Source organism: Cuculus canorus, chromosome 3 (assembly GCF_017976375.1).
Source record: "Cuculus canorus isolate bCucCan1 chromosome 3, bCucCan1.pri, whole genome shotgun sequence".
NCBI lineage: Eukaryota > Metazoa > Chordata > Aves > Cuculiformes > Cuculidae > Cuculus > Cuculus canorus.
This window is the reverse complement of record NC_071403.1, coordinates 54,680,138-54,693,128: the sequence shown is the minus strand read 5'-3', so window position 1 is coordinate 54,693,128 and position 12,991 is coordinate 54,680,138. Positions and strand designations below refer to the sequence as shown.

The following is a 12,991-nucleotide window of genomic DNA, read 5'->3' as shown; positions in this document are numbered from 1 at the left end:
TTTTATTCCCTAGGTCAACTTCCATGCTCTTTACAAAGTAATGTTCTTTCCAAAATTACTGATACCCATCAAAGCACAGTATCACTTATCATTTGAACACTCCTCTTCTAAAGGCATGACTTTTTATTTCAGAAGTATTTTGCCCACTCACTTGAGTAAAGTCAGGTTCATTCCATTGATTCCTCGCCTTGCCCAGTTATATCCTTTTACTTCCACTGTACTGCACCAGAGGTCTTTGCTCCACCCAACAATGGCTAACTTCCTGTGTTAGCTCAGACCCTTGCATATGAAGTATAGGAAGTTCTTACCATTACTACAAAATCCCCACTTTCCATCTCCCTGGTAGTTTTCAGTTGTAGCACACCACGGCCTATTCTTTTCTTCTGTAATACATTTCTCATAGGTCTTCCCTTTATACTTGAAGGGGAATATGCAAAGCTCTCCCTTTTCAGTCACTGAGAAAGAAAGGTATATCCTCTTAATAACATATAGTCAAATAGCAGGCGTATCCAAAATCTGTAATTCAATACTACTCAAGGAAATATGTAAGCTGAGGCAGACAACAAATACTGAAACATTTGAGTCTAAACTCATTTAGAAAACTAGGATGTAGTTTTTGTAGTACAATTAGATATGATCATCAGAATAGTTGCACTCTCTTCTAGGAGATACAAGTTCATGTTGCCAATTAGTACGGTGCATGTGATTTAAAGAAACATGTTTCTATTTAACTTATTCAACATCCATGTTTCTTCCCTCCTATCACAACAAAAACTCATAAGGGTAACAAAAGAGCCGACAAGTTTACATAAAGAATGTGTCTGCTTCAATCTCACCTGGAGGGCACAAATCACCTCCTGTATATTGCAAGATGACTGATTCATCCTGGTGGCTATAGTCCATTTTCATTTCCTTTAGATCTCCAAAAGATGACACACCACTTTCTGACGTCAGACATACGGCCCCGTCTTTACACTTTCCCTGGGGCAAGTCTACTGCCTCACTGCATACACCAACGTGGTAAGTGTTGGATCCAGAAAATACCTGTGCGGACATTCAGAAGCATCAAAAACAAGGCTGCCTCACAGCTTATAGTAAATACTTAAGAACCAGTGGAGTGCTTTATAAATCAAGTCTTATGCAGTACTTGCATAATGCAGGAGGAAAATAAAATAACTAATTTTGCAAGTCTTGTCTTGCTTAATATGGTACAATGGCAGATTAAGGACACCCACAGGACCAAAGATAACCTGTTCACTAGATTTGTTTTCGTGTTCAGGATTCTGTCATAGGTGAAGATAACCCCTTCCTTTCCACATCAATATATCCATGAATTTCCCTCTCAAAAAAATTTTAAAAAATTAATGTTTTTCCCTCTAATATTATTCCTTCTGTCAGAGGCCAAACAAATACCAACACTGACCAAAGCTGCAGCACATATGTCAGCCTCCTCTCAAACCCCAGGATACTTAAAGAAGCCTCTGCTTCGGCTTTAAAAATGTGCAATGGGCAATTTAAACAGTAATAACAACAATAATAACAACAACAACCCACACTACCAAAAGGCATTACCTCAAATGATCTTCCAGAAAGGCCGGTCAGATTAAAAGTATAGTGTAGCTGTTCATCAGTCACAGAGCAGCCCAAAGTTTTCACTTTATCAGGACACACAACCGGAGTTTCCCACTCAAACACGAAACTGCAGTCAAGTTTCCTTATCATCTTTGGTTTGCCCTGTTACCAAAGAACACAGCAAGATACAGTAGGTTTAATTTTTGGATTTTGTTGTTCTTCCTACTTTTACCCCCCTGCAAAACTTAACCTCAGATATTACTGAGGCTAGACTTGACCGACCAAAGGACAAATACCATGCCTTCATATTATGACCAGCATCACAAAAGCTACAGGTGAAGTGCATTCTACCCAGCTTCAGAGAACTCTGAAAGCAGTAACTCAAGGACACAAGGTTTCTTATTAATTAAAGGTCGATATTTTGATATTCAGCTTTGTTGCAAGCAGGAATAGAAGTGTGAGAGAACTGTGTTTTTCCGTAGTAGAGAATATGAATCAAGATCACCAAGTTAAGGTTTAGAAAGAATGATGTTTCCTTTGTTATATTTTAAATAAAATTATCAGTACGGCCTCTTAATATTCAGAGCTGCCTAGAATTTTAGTTCATACCCCATGCTGATGGGAAATGGTTCCACTGAGTCTCTTCAACAAGCTCTAGCTTGTTGAGCATCCTATCTAAATGCTTCTGTAGTCGGATAAAATGTTTGAAAAATTCAAGTGTAAGATTCATAGTACCATGCAACCCCAACTGAGTGTCTAGGTGTCAACACAAAAAAACATAAGTATCTAAAGGCAAATTTTTAAAGCTGTGTATGATCATGGAAAGAGTTAAAAGACAGGGGAAGCAATTCACACTAATAAGTTTACAAGCAGTTTCACTGGTTCTTGGTTTAGCTTGTAGTATAAGTACAAACTTCTGAACCTAGACAAGGTGCAATACAGCATTAAGTTTAATGCCAGCAATAAGTTATCGCTACATTACTTCAGTGGAATTTGACCCTTGAAACCATCAGAATGTGCTGCTTCCAAGCCTAAAGTTCATGCACCCTATGAAATTTTGCCTAGTTAAGAATACAAACACTAAGTATATTTCTTGTTGAAACAAATCCATCCTTACATGCTAGAAAAATCCTTGATTCAATTTTAAACAAAGTTAATGCTGGTTACTATGCACTTCCCATAGTGCTCCAACATCAACATAAGTTTAACAGATGTCTTACCAGACTAGTTCCTTGGCTGCAGTGAAATACAATAAGAGAGGTATAATTCAATTTGTTGTTTATCTGACAAGGAGTAGTGCTGTTGTAAGTGATGTAAACTTCATTTACTGCATCATTTAACTTGGGAGGTTCAGTAACACGACCAATATCCTACACAAGCAAAAATATGGATTAAGAGACATATGGGACACCTAGATTTCATATCAGCCCAGAGATTCAGATCAATTCAGATTCATCTAGTCAGATTACACGGGAGCACAACTACTGCACTTTTGAAAACTGCATTCTATACGCAAAGAACATCCATTATATTTCAATCCTAACAAAACACAATTTGGGCAGCTCAACACACTCTTTGATTAAGGTTGAACAAAGACAGGTAGATTCTTCTTTAAATCACTGTGCCAAAACAACAACATAGCACATAAAAACAGTGTAGTGTTAACCACGGAGTAAGGTCCCTAGATCAAGGGGAATTTAATGGAAAACAATCTCAACTTTTTATGTGCATTTGACATAGCTCACAAACAAGACCTCAAAAGGTTAAGAACCTCTGTCTCTCAGGTCGTAACACAAACAAGTTCACCAATATTCTGTCACACGCTTGCTATTCATGCAGTTATCAATTTCTTACATGAAAGTACTAAATATATTTGGTAGCATGCTTCATATTGCAACAGGCTATCACAGGATGAAGCATGCCATCTCTGTGCAACAGAATGGCAGATGAAGAGGCATTCTGCTTCCCAGGCTCTATACTTGGCACACAGCACTACACAAAAAAACTCTGTAGTAATTTTTCATATTTGTCACAGTATGGAATCTTCTGACACCCAAGAAAAAAAATCACCAGGTTTCGTGACAGGAAAATACTTCATAGGGAAAAGCAACAAAAGGGAATTTTGCAGATTAGATTTTCATTTTGTATTCCTTTTCTTCAACCCACTGTCAAGGTGCCAGTTTAAACTGGGTCTCTAAGCAGGGGTACTGTTTTCAACTAGCAGGGAAACGCACATTACAATGACTCCAGGCATAGTACTTACTACTGGCGATTCATTAAAAGGAACCATGCAAACAGCAGCTCCAGGTGGGCAATTAACATCTTTGATAGGATTGAGAGGCTCACAAATGTTGATGTAGAAGTCTGGAGAAACTTCTGTTATATCTTCATCCACAAATGCCTCATAATATCCAGTGCGATGGATCAGAGGAGACAGGTCAATAAGGGAACTGCCATTCAATACTGAGCACTTCACCTACAAGAAAGCAGGTTTTATTGCTTTAGTCTTTTACCATTTGCTCTGATTTATTGACAAACACCTTGTCCTTCACAGGGCCAGAAGTGTGGCTGCATTTAAAAGTTTCAAATTTGTTTTAAGTAAAGCTTCATTTATTACTATATATATAATTTTGTCTGCAGATACTAAGCGTCTACAAGCAGAATATGAAAAACCTCAATCATTTAAACATTCTTACAGAATGGAGTCTGCATCAGAATAATACCAAGACAAAGCTCACACATGGAGATTACAGCACAAGTAAGTCATTATGTCTTCATGAGATCAGTAGATCCTACAGTTCTTTCCTATCCCTGTCTCCCACACGTTGTTGGACTACCTCTAATAAACAAGCTTTGTAGCAACAACGTGAAGTTATTGTATAGCAAATAGACAGCTTGAGCACTGTTTCCTCAGAATCTATTTCACACATTCTTAAACGTAAGTTTACTGACAACCCACCTGGAATTTGGGAATTGTACTCTTCTTTAGATATTAGACAACAAGCAACTAACAAAATTACCATTTCATTTCAGGACAAATGATCATCATTGCTACCTAGCTACCACCAAACCAAAATAGCTACAGTAACTGTGGATACACTGTGTAAACTGATCAGAAATGGACAAACAATCAGAGTTAACAGGCTAGAAAACATGATGGTTAAGAAGTGTTGATTTGCGTTGCAGCATGGCACATACTACTGAAGAGGAAACCAAAGCCATATGTAGCAGAATTCTTACGGAAGGAGGGGACATTTGATAATTCCTGTTGGGGAAAGGAAAACTGGAAAATATTTTTCTTAAATGGAAGCAAGAGCTATGGTAGTATTGAGACAGCAATGAGGAGGAAAAACAACTTGTCACAGAGAATAACGGTCACATCACAAGTAACCAAGGCAGAGAAATGAATGATTAGGCAGACAGACAGAATGTAATGTTCAGGTGTTAAGAAGAGATCTGAACTCTCTCTATAACTCATTCAGCTTTCTACTCCTATTGCTGTCTTTTACTCTGCGGATCCACTAGTGGTAACAATTTAACTAGCCATAATTACCTAAAGACTAGCTCAAAGTACTGTGCAGTACACCATCTAGAGTCAACCAAATCAAATTATGCATGTGCAACACAGCAGATCCAAAGTTCATGCAATCAAGGTTGATCAGTTTTTGCACTGAGCAAACCGATTATACACTTGTCTGTTTCTTGGCCTCCAGTCACTTGCTTGGAAATAGACTATCCCCATGCACAAAGATGCTATCGTCCACCCCCAACTCAACCAAAGCTCTGTTGGACTGCTGTATTGGATGATCTTAACCATCAATTTCCAGAAAGACCTCTATGGTTTCCATTTCAGTTGTACAGAAAACCAGCTAAGTTCTACAAAGAGGTTGTTCTGAAGTATTAGAAATCTTAACTTGGCTCACCATGCAGACCGGAAGTTTGCCAAGTATTGTTCACTACTGCTGAAAAAGTCAGTAAGAAAAGTATTGGAGAACTTCTATACGAACTTAGGCTCTGTACTTTCCTTCAAGTAATTTAAAAAATACACTGCCGCTATACCTAAATTCTCCAGAAATTTAGACCCACAAGTGTTTTCCTTAGAAGCAATTCATACCTCTTCCTCACAAGCCAAGGAAGTATGCCAAGAGAAGTAACTAGTGCATGTCTGCTCATCAAAAGACAGAAAAACAGGCTGGCTGTCATCTCCAACATCAGACTTGCATACAAAGCTAAAATAGCTTTTATGCTTCAGTGCAGGGTCTGCAGGGCAAGCATCTCCATCTTCATAGACAAGCTTTAACACTTGATCTTCATATGTTAAAGTCTTACTCAGTTTTCCAGCATTAATGGGTTTTAGACCACCAGTGATGCAGACAGCTAAAGTAAAAGAGAAAAATGAACAAAACAGATAAATTCTGATGTAACAGCCCTTCAAAATAGCATCTTACAGCATAAACAGCAGGAAACTTAAGATTTCAGTCCCACTTTAATTCTCCTACTTCTCCCTTTTCACAACAAGGAAGGGGTGCACTAGAAGCACTCCTCTCATATCCAAAAGAATACCCACTCGAAAGGGACTGGACTGAAAGTGAACCTACTTAAGATCAGTAATGGAGTCTGATAGGAATACATCACTTCGTTTCCTAGAATTTTTAGGATCTCTTCCTAGGCAATTCAGCCATACAATCATTCTCTTCATTCATTCAACATCTGCAGTACAACCTGCACCTCACATTTTATTTTTAACTTGATTATAAGTATTTCCTTCAGGTACCTTATAGTAATCACAGTACTAGATTCTTACCAGCTTCATTAGCACATGAACTTCTAGCTTCCGCGCAAACGTTCAAGTCAATTTTTCTGTTGTGTGAATCAGTGATGGTATAGCCAGACTCTCGCTTTAGTGATGTCAAATCAAAGAGGTGGCCTGTAGGAGTATCAGGGAATAATTTATTGACCTTCAAAATAACGACATTTCTTTGTATTAAAAAGCTTTAGTAAATTAATTTAGTAGGAAAGTCAGCCAGCCTCTATTGACTACTAGCTTAGAAAGGCAATTACTAATTCATATTAATAACTAGAGGTAAAACCACTTTCATAACGATAGACTATTTATGTTCCAAGGGACACTGCAGTACCTTACAAGACACTTCTACCCACCAATAAACTTATTAGTCACTATCCAAAGGATGTGTCACAAGGTTCTTTTCTAATGAAGTCTCTCAAGAATACAAATATAGTAGTGCTGCTTCCAGCAGCCTCTTCCACATACAAAATCCTGAGGCCTCCTCCTCACCTGTTGCAGGATTGGTTACTCGGCAATCATTTTGCACATTGCTTTTAAGAGGACACGCAGCTGCAGTAAACCATAAGAAGGTATAGTCACACTCCTCGATGGCTGTTACAAGTTCTGGCTTTGATTCCTAGACACGAAACAGTGGAGAGAGTGACACTTCTACAGATTGCTACTGTAAGATTTGATGCCACAGGGTTATCCCTGAAGCCTCTAGTTGAGCTCAATTCAAATGTCAGCCCTAGGACTCAACAACCCATTGTGGTCCAGTGAACTAACCAAAGAACAGAGTATTTAACTGTAGCGATTTCAAATATACAAGTATATTTGAGTATGAAATCATTATTAGGAACAATAACATTGATGAAAGAGAGCTGGAGGCAGTCTAGCTGGTCAACAGACAATCCAAAAGGTGAGGGTAAGACATGTCAAATAGAAGACTTGTTTAATGGCAAAGCACACAGATATGCAAGAGTTAAGAACTACACCATCAATAGCATTATTTACTACTTGAAGATGGGAAGTGCTTTGAGACAGAGACACAATTGGAAGGTATTACAGATAAAATCTATGCTAGTAGATTGTACAAAAAGATCTCCTAAAAACTGCTCAGTATCTACTACTTACAACACTGGCTCCCATGCAGCCATAGATTATTAAGGAAAGGGTAAGAACTGCCAACCATTCTCCATGCAGATACAATGATATGAACAACTCACGAAAACAGAAAAACTTTGCCAGGAGGAACCCACTTACAATTTTGCTTTCATCACACTTGAGGCGCAATATTGTTGTTTTCTTGCGGATTTTATCTGGACACTGCTCCCCATTAATATATTTCAGAACAGAAATGCCATTTTCCCATCGGGGACCATCAGCCACTTCCCCAAGACTTGTACATTTTGCACCCTCCATAAGGGAGGCAGCAGCATCAGAAGGACAGGAACCTATACAGATGAACAAAAGCTGTGTTATTACTTCAAATGTTAAGGTTTACATGCCTGGAATAAATCTCCATTACTTTACTTTCAGTTATATTATAGCTGATCTACCTGCAAGCCACTCTGTAAAGCATACTCACTGAGGTGGCTGTTTCTCCAAAATCAAAAGTAGCAGCAACCACCTCACCTCACTCATGGTCACACAGAATGCAGTGGCAGCTGCTACTGGGGCAGCAGACTGCTACACAGAGTGAGAGGATAGAGTCCGTTACCTGGTCTTCCGCTGCACAAAACGTGGAGGCAGCCAGAAGATGCAATAGAGAAACTTCTGAAGCTAACATCTTACACCAAAAGCTTAATCTTTAAGAGCTGTAAACACACTTTGGATAAGAATGGAAGAGCTAGAGTGCTAAAGTTATCAACAGAAGGCAAGAGCTGCTAGTTAATCTCATCTGCCAAGTGCATTGAAATGAGGCCCATGATCTACCCTTTCCTCTGGTGCTCTGTCTTCACACACTGCTTTGTGATTTTTTTTTTTTTTAATTTGAACAATAGTCCTATCACTTGCCTCTCCTAGCTAGAGCAAGAATATATTTTTATTTTGCTCTTACGTGCAGCACCATATGGTACTAAGGGCTTGCAGACGTTAATATAGTATTTCTGTGCAGAAGCAGATAGAGTAATTGCCTCCCAGTTCTCTCTATGCCGTGTCAGAGATGAAAAGTCATAGAAGTTTCCTTCATCATCCCTGTAAGAAGAATAAACGATTCAAATTCAGAGGCACTTAAAAAAAAATCCAAGTAATTTTAAGTTACAATTCTTAAGTTACTACAATACATTTTAACCTAGCAAGTCTATAAGCAGAGCATGATGCTGGAAAAGCAATCTGTACCAGACTGACTGCATCCTACAAACCTCAAATTCAGCAGAGGTATCACTGCACCAGCCACCCCCCCACAGTAACTGTCCACATGCACACAGCCCTCAGCCAACACAAACAAATTCTGACTTTTCATTGAAGCGTGAAGACTCCCAGTGCAGGGGAAGAACAAATGTATAGTTACAATGGATTGTTCTGCCTTGGGATAAAAACCTATCATCATGCCAGATGTTAATACCTGGGCCAACTGCTAGCCACATTTGACCTCTCTTATCAAATCTTGATGAGCTAAGACTTGTTTGTGACAGAAATATATGACATTTTTTCCTGGAGCTTTGTTTGGTGGAAATTCCAAACAGATAGCACTTGTATTCTTGTTTTAATTACCTACAGTTAAATAATAACTAGACACTTGTAACAACTTAACACACTCAAGTTGGACCATCAATAACTGCATAGCCAATGGTTCACTTTGAAATCAAGCTTATTCCCCAGAAGAAGCTCAAAGAAAGTGTTTTTCTACAGTGAAGTTAGTTTTAGGAAGTACAAATTGCTAACTTACTTAAAACACATTGCACTGGCATTGAATGCCACGTTAGCTGATTACTAAGTCAAAACACGGTAGCTGAAGTGGTAATATTGCATTGAGTTGCAATAAGACTATTTGTTTCTGCCAAACAGCTCCACTGTAAGTTTGCGGAAACAACTTACTTGTAGGAGCACTCAGTAGATTTAACAGGTGGGCAAGCATACTGTGTATGCCATTCAAACATGTAGGTGCAATCTGGAGTTTCCTTCAAAAATACAGGCTGAAAAAACAAAACACAAGATATTTACTTTCACATTTAGACATAATGAAGCTACCAAAATGTCTCTGTCTGCTTTAAGATGCTCCAGGAACTTGCATTTACAGAATATTATCTTAAATCCACACTATGGCTCTGACTAGCTGAATGCATGACTTCTCCCAAACCTAAGTTTATGCCACTTCTGGGCAGCCATTAGGAGCTTCTGACTCCTCCATGAAAGAGGAAGAAGAGCAAAAATAACTCTAGGCACCATTGTTTAAAAAAAGGAACAAAAGCACAAATACATAGATACTAAAAGGAAATAAACAGCTTATTTTGGTCTGGCCATGTAATAATTGTTTTCCTGCAGATTCACCCTCCTGCCTTTCATTTCTTACAAAGAAACGGCTGATATTTCTTAAAGAACATCCCTTACCAACATCTCCAAGAGCTTTGCTAATACCAGACATCCCTTAAAGGAACAACATGCCCTGACTTTCCTGGGACATGGCAAAAATACCTTCCATAAATAGGAAATGCAAAACATTCCTCATTTTTTATTACCTCACAGGACCTTTTTATCTCCTGCCTAATCTGTAAATGACCAGGCAGTCCTTGAAGGAAGAAGCTAGTTCACATTCTCCACCTCACCCTCCCACACACTCAAAAGAGAGCAACTCTGGAAGAGTGTATGTATAGGAAGCATACGTTTTGAAACTAACCTCAGAAGTAGTCGTGTCACAATAGAATAATATGGCAGTTGATCGTTCATATATTTTATGACATTTTTCTCCACTGGTGTAATTAATCATTATTAAACCATTTTTGAAGGTCAGTTTTTCTGTAAGCAAGCCTAGAAACAGAGTTGAGAAAAGTAAACAGCTAACGCAGTAAATACATGTGACTGCAGTAATTCCTCTGGCAACAGGATTACATAGACAGCAGTAACATGCACAATAAAATACTGATAGAAAAATCTCGATCTTCCTTTAAAATCTGTGACCTAGTAATTCAATAAGTACTACTCCAGTACAGTAGGGTTCAGCTCATTCCTCACTGTGTATCAAGATAACTGTACACATGACACTATTTGCATGTGAAGTAAATGTGCTTTATCTCATAAAATGTACAAGATTAACAAGAATCCCTACCGTATCACACAGTAGCTTCATCTACACCTGGGTTAGTCTTCCCATTCTTTAAGTTCCTTTTAATCAAACACTATACCTGCTACTTTTCTGAAACTACTGTCCGTCTTCTTTACTTGACACGATGACACAGTGTGAGCCTCTGGTTTGCAATGTTCTGTTATCTCTCCACAAACTCTGAAGTAGTAGTCATATTCATCTGTACTCACTTTTATATCTTTACTAGAAAGTGGCTTCAGGTTATAAACATGACCATATCTTGGATCTTTCACCTGGCAATTCTCTCCTTTAAAGAAAAGTTAAGATTTTAAAATACAATTAAATATCTATGAGCCATGCCAAATAGACGTACGACAATAAAAGCTTAATGGCACAAATAATTACAGAATCATAGAATCACTAGGTTGGAAAAGACCTCTTGGTCATCGAGTCCAACCATTCTGACCAACCACTAAACCATGTCCCTGAGCACCTCATCTACCCATCTTTTAAATACCTCCAGGGATGGTGACTCAACCACCTCCCTAGGCAGCCTCTGTCAGTGTCCGATGACCCTTTCTGTGAAAAATGTTTTTCTGACATCCAGCCTGAACTTCCCCTGGCAGAGCTTGAGGCCATTCCCCCTTGTCCTGTCCCCTGTCACTTGGGAGAAGAGGCCAGCTCCCTCCTCTCTACAACCTCCTTTCAGGTAGTTATAGCGAGAAATAAGGTCTGCCCTCAGCCTCCTCTTCTCAAGTCTAAAGAATCCCAGTTCCCTCAGCCACTCCTCATAAGACTTGTTCTCCAGCCCCTTCTCCAGCTTCGTTGCTCTTCTAATGCCACAAAAATAAGTAGTCAGCACTTTAGGGCAGTGACACTGAAGAGCCATTTAGTTCAGCTAAGCAGCTCATTTCAGGGAGTCACCAGTATCTAGAACTATGAAACTAAGCCACAAAAGGGACATCTCTTTTATAACTGCCACTAAAGCAAGATGCAAAACAAAAGTTACACTGCAGTTCAAGAACTCTGTCAAAGTGGCCTCACAGGTTCTTCCTTCAGCTGCGCTGAAGGTCAAGTACAGAACCAGAAATGCTAAGTCCAGCAGTTGCTTAATTATCTGGAAAGAACAGCGAGGTCACAAGAGCTAAGCAAAAGTTGTCCCAGATGTCAGCATTGCAGCTTTTAACAGCTATGATTTGATGAGTTCAGAAGTAATTTATCAAGATAGGAAATAATTGATGTTAGCTACAACTTATGGGTCTACCATGATGTATACAGAAAAGGTTTGGGAAAATTCTAGTTGCATGAGTCTAACCAGCTGATACACCAGTAACTTCACTGCTGATCAAGTCCTCAGTTCTAAAGTGACCCTTCGCTTAATATTATGAAGCTTTTAAAATACATCAGATTGTATCACATGATTATTATCTTCCCCTCAAGTATCCAACAAGTTGGTACCAAGTTAAAGACAAGATACCAGTTTCCCTCTCTTCAAAACCACAACTCCTGTCACCACTGTCCTGCACATTAATTGGTCCTAACGTGCAGTAGGCTTGTAACATTCCTCTAAGGCCACATGAGATGACTGGCAGTTTCAATGACGTCTAGGACTGTTGTGACAGACCCTTTACAGGAAATCTAGATGTTTTATAAGGCATTATCTACAAGTTGCAAAACACGGACTGCAAGGGCAGAGAAGAGACCTGCACACTCAACTTTCCCACCTAAGAACCAAATGAGTAACAGAGCTAGGACCTGCAATTCCTTTTTTCATGTCCTACAGTCAACTGTAAACCCTGACTCTCTCCCTCCCCACTGGTCTCTTTTCCCCAGTGTCTAACAAGCTTTCAGTCTTCAGTGGGGGAGAGAGAATGATTTACCAGGTATAGGATCAACTGCATTCTCATGAAACCTGATGCTTTCAACATTACTTTCAATGTTAGATGTGACTCTTAATTGGCTTAAAGCTCAGAAGCCAGCACTGTTTACAGAAAGGGTCACATTGCAAGAAACAAACATAGCTTCACTAAGTATTTACTTGCACAGATTTGTGTGATATTTTAAAGCTCAAACACCTACACTTACCTTCTGCTTTGTGAACAGGACATGCTGCCAAGGTTCTCCAAACAAATACAAACTCACAGTCATCCTCTTGCTCAAACACTGGCGATCCCTACAGAAAAAAAGCCATATGAAGGAGACTTACTAACAATTACAATCACAAGACTCAAAATGTACCTGAAGAATCCTTTTTTATTGCAGTTGCACAGTTTAAAATCTCTATTATCAAATTTCAATACCCATTTTCAGCAAAGAGCCATTTTTGATGGCTCACAGGATTCCACAACAGAGTTCACTGCTGTGTTCTATAGGTTCAGGAACGCAGTCGT

At 39.0% G+C, this 12,991-nt stretch overlaps 1 protein-coding gene across 1 annotated transcript in view; it reads right to left on the bottom strand.

The window, feature by feature from the left end:
* IGF2R (insulin like growth factor 2 receptor) overlaps positions 1-12,991 on the bottom strand; it is a 60,804-nt gene that overhangs the window by 13,018 nt on the left and 34,795 nt on the right. Inside the window, exons 26-39 of the mRNA XM_054064021.1 lie at positions 12,687-12,774; positions 10,702-10,908; positions 10,197-10,327; positions 9,398-9,495; positions 8,418-8,554; positions 7,622-7,812; positions 6,869-6,995; positions 6,377-6,499; positions 5,687-5,949; positions 3,836-4,048; positions 2,793-2,942; positions 1,573-1,734; positions 837-1,044; positions 309-455 (exon numbers count right to left, since the gene is read on the bottom strand). Coding sequence (XP_053919996.1) covers positions 309-455; positions 837-1,044; positions 1,573-1,734; positions 2,793-2,942; positions 3,836-4,048; positions 5,687-5,949; positions 6,377-6,499; positions 6,869-6,995; positions 7,622-7,812; positions 8,418-8,554; positions 9,398-9,495; positions 10,197-10,327; positions 10,702-10,908; positions 12,687-12,774 — 2,245 coding nt within the window. The remainder of the gene's footprint in view (positions 1-308; positions 456-836; positions 1,045-1,572; positions 1,735-2,792; positions 2,943-3,835; positions 4,049-5,686; positions 5,950-6,376; positions 6,500-6,868; positions 6,996-7,621; positions 7,813-8,417; positions 8,555-9,397; positions 9,496-10,196; positions 10,328-10,701; positions 10,909-12,686; positions 12,775-12,991) is intronic.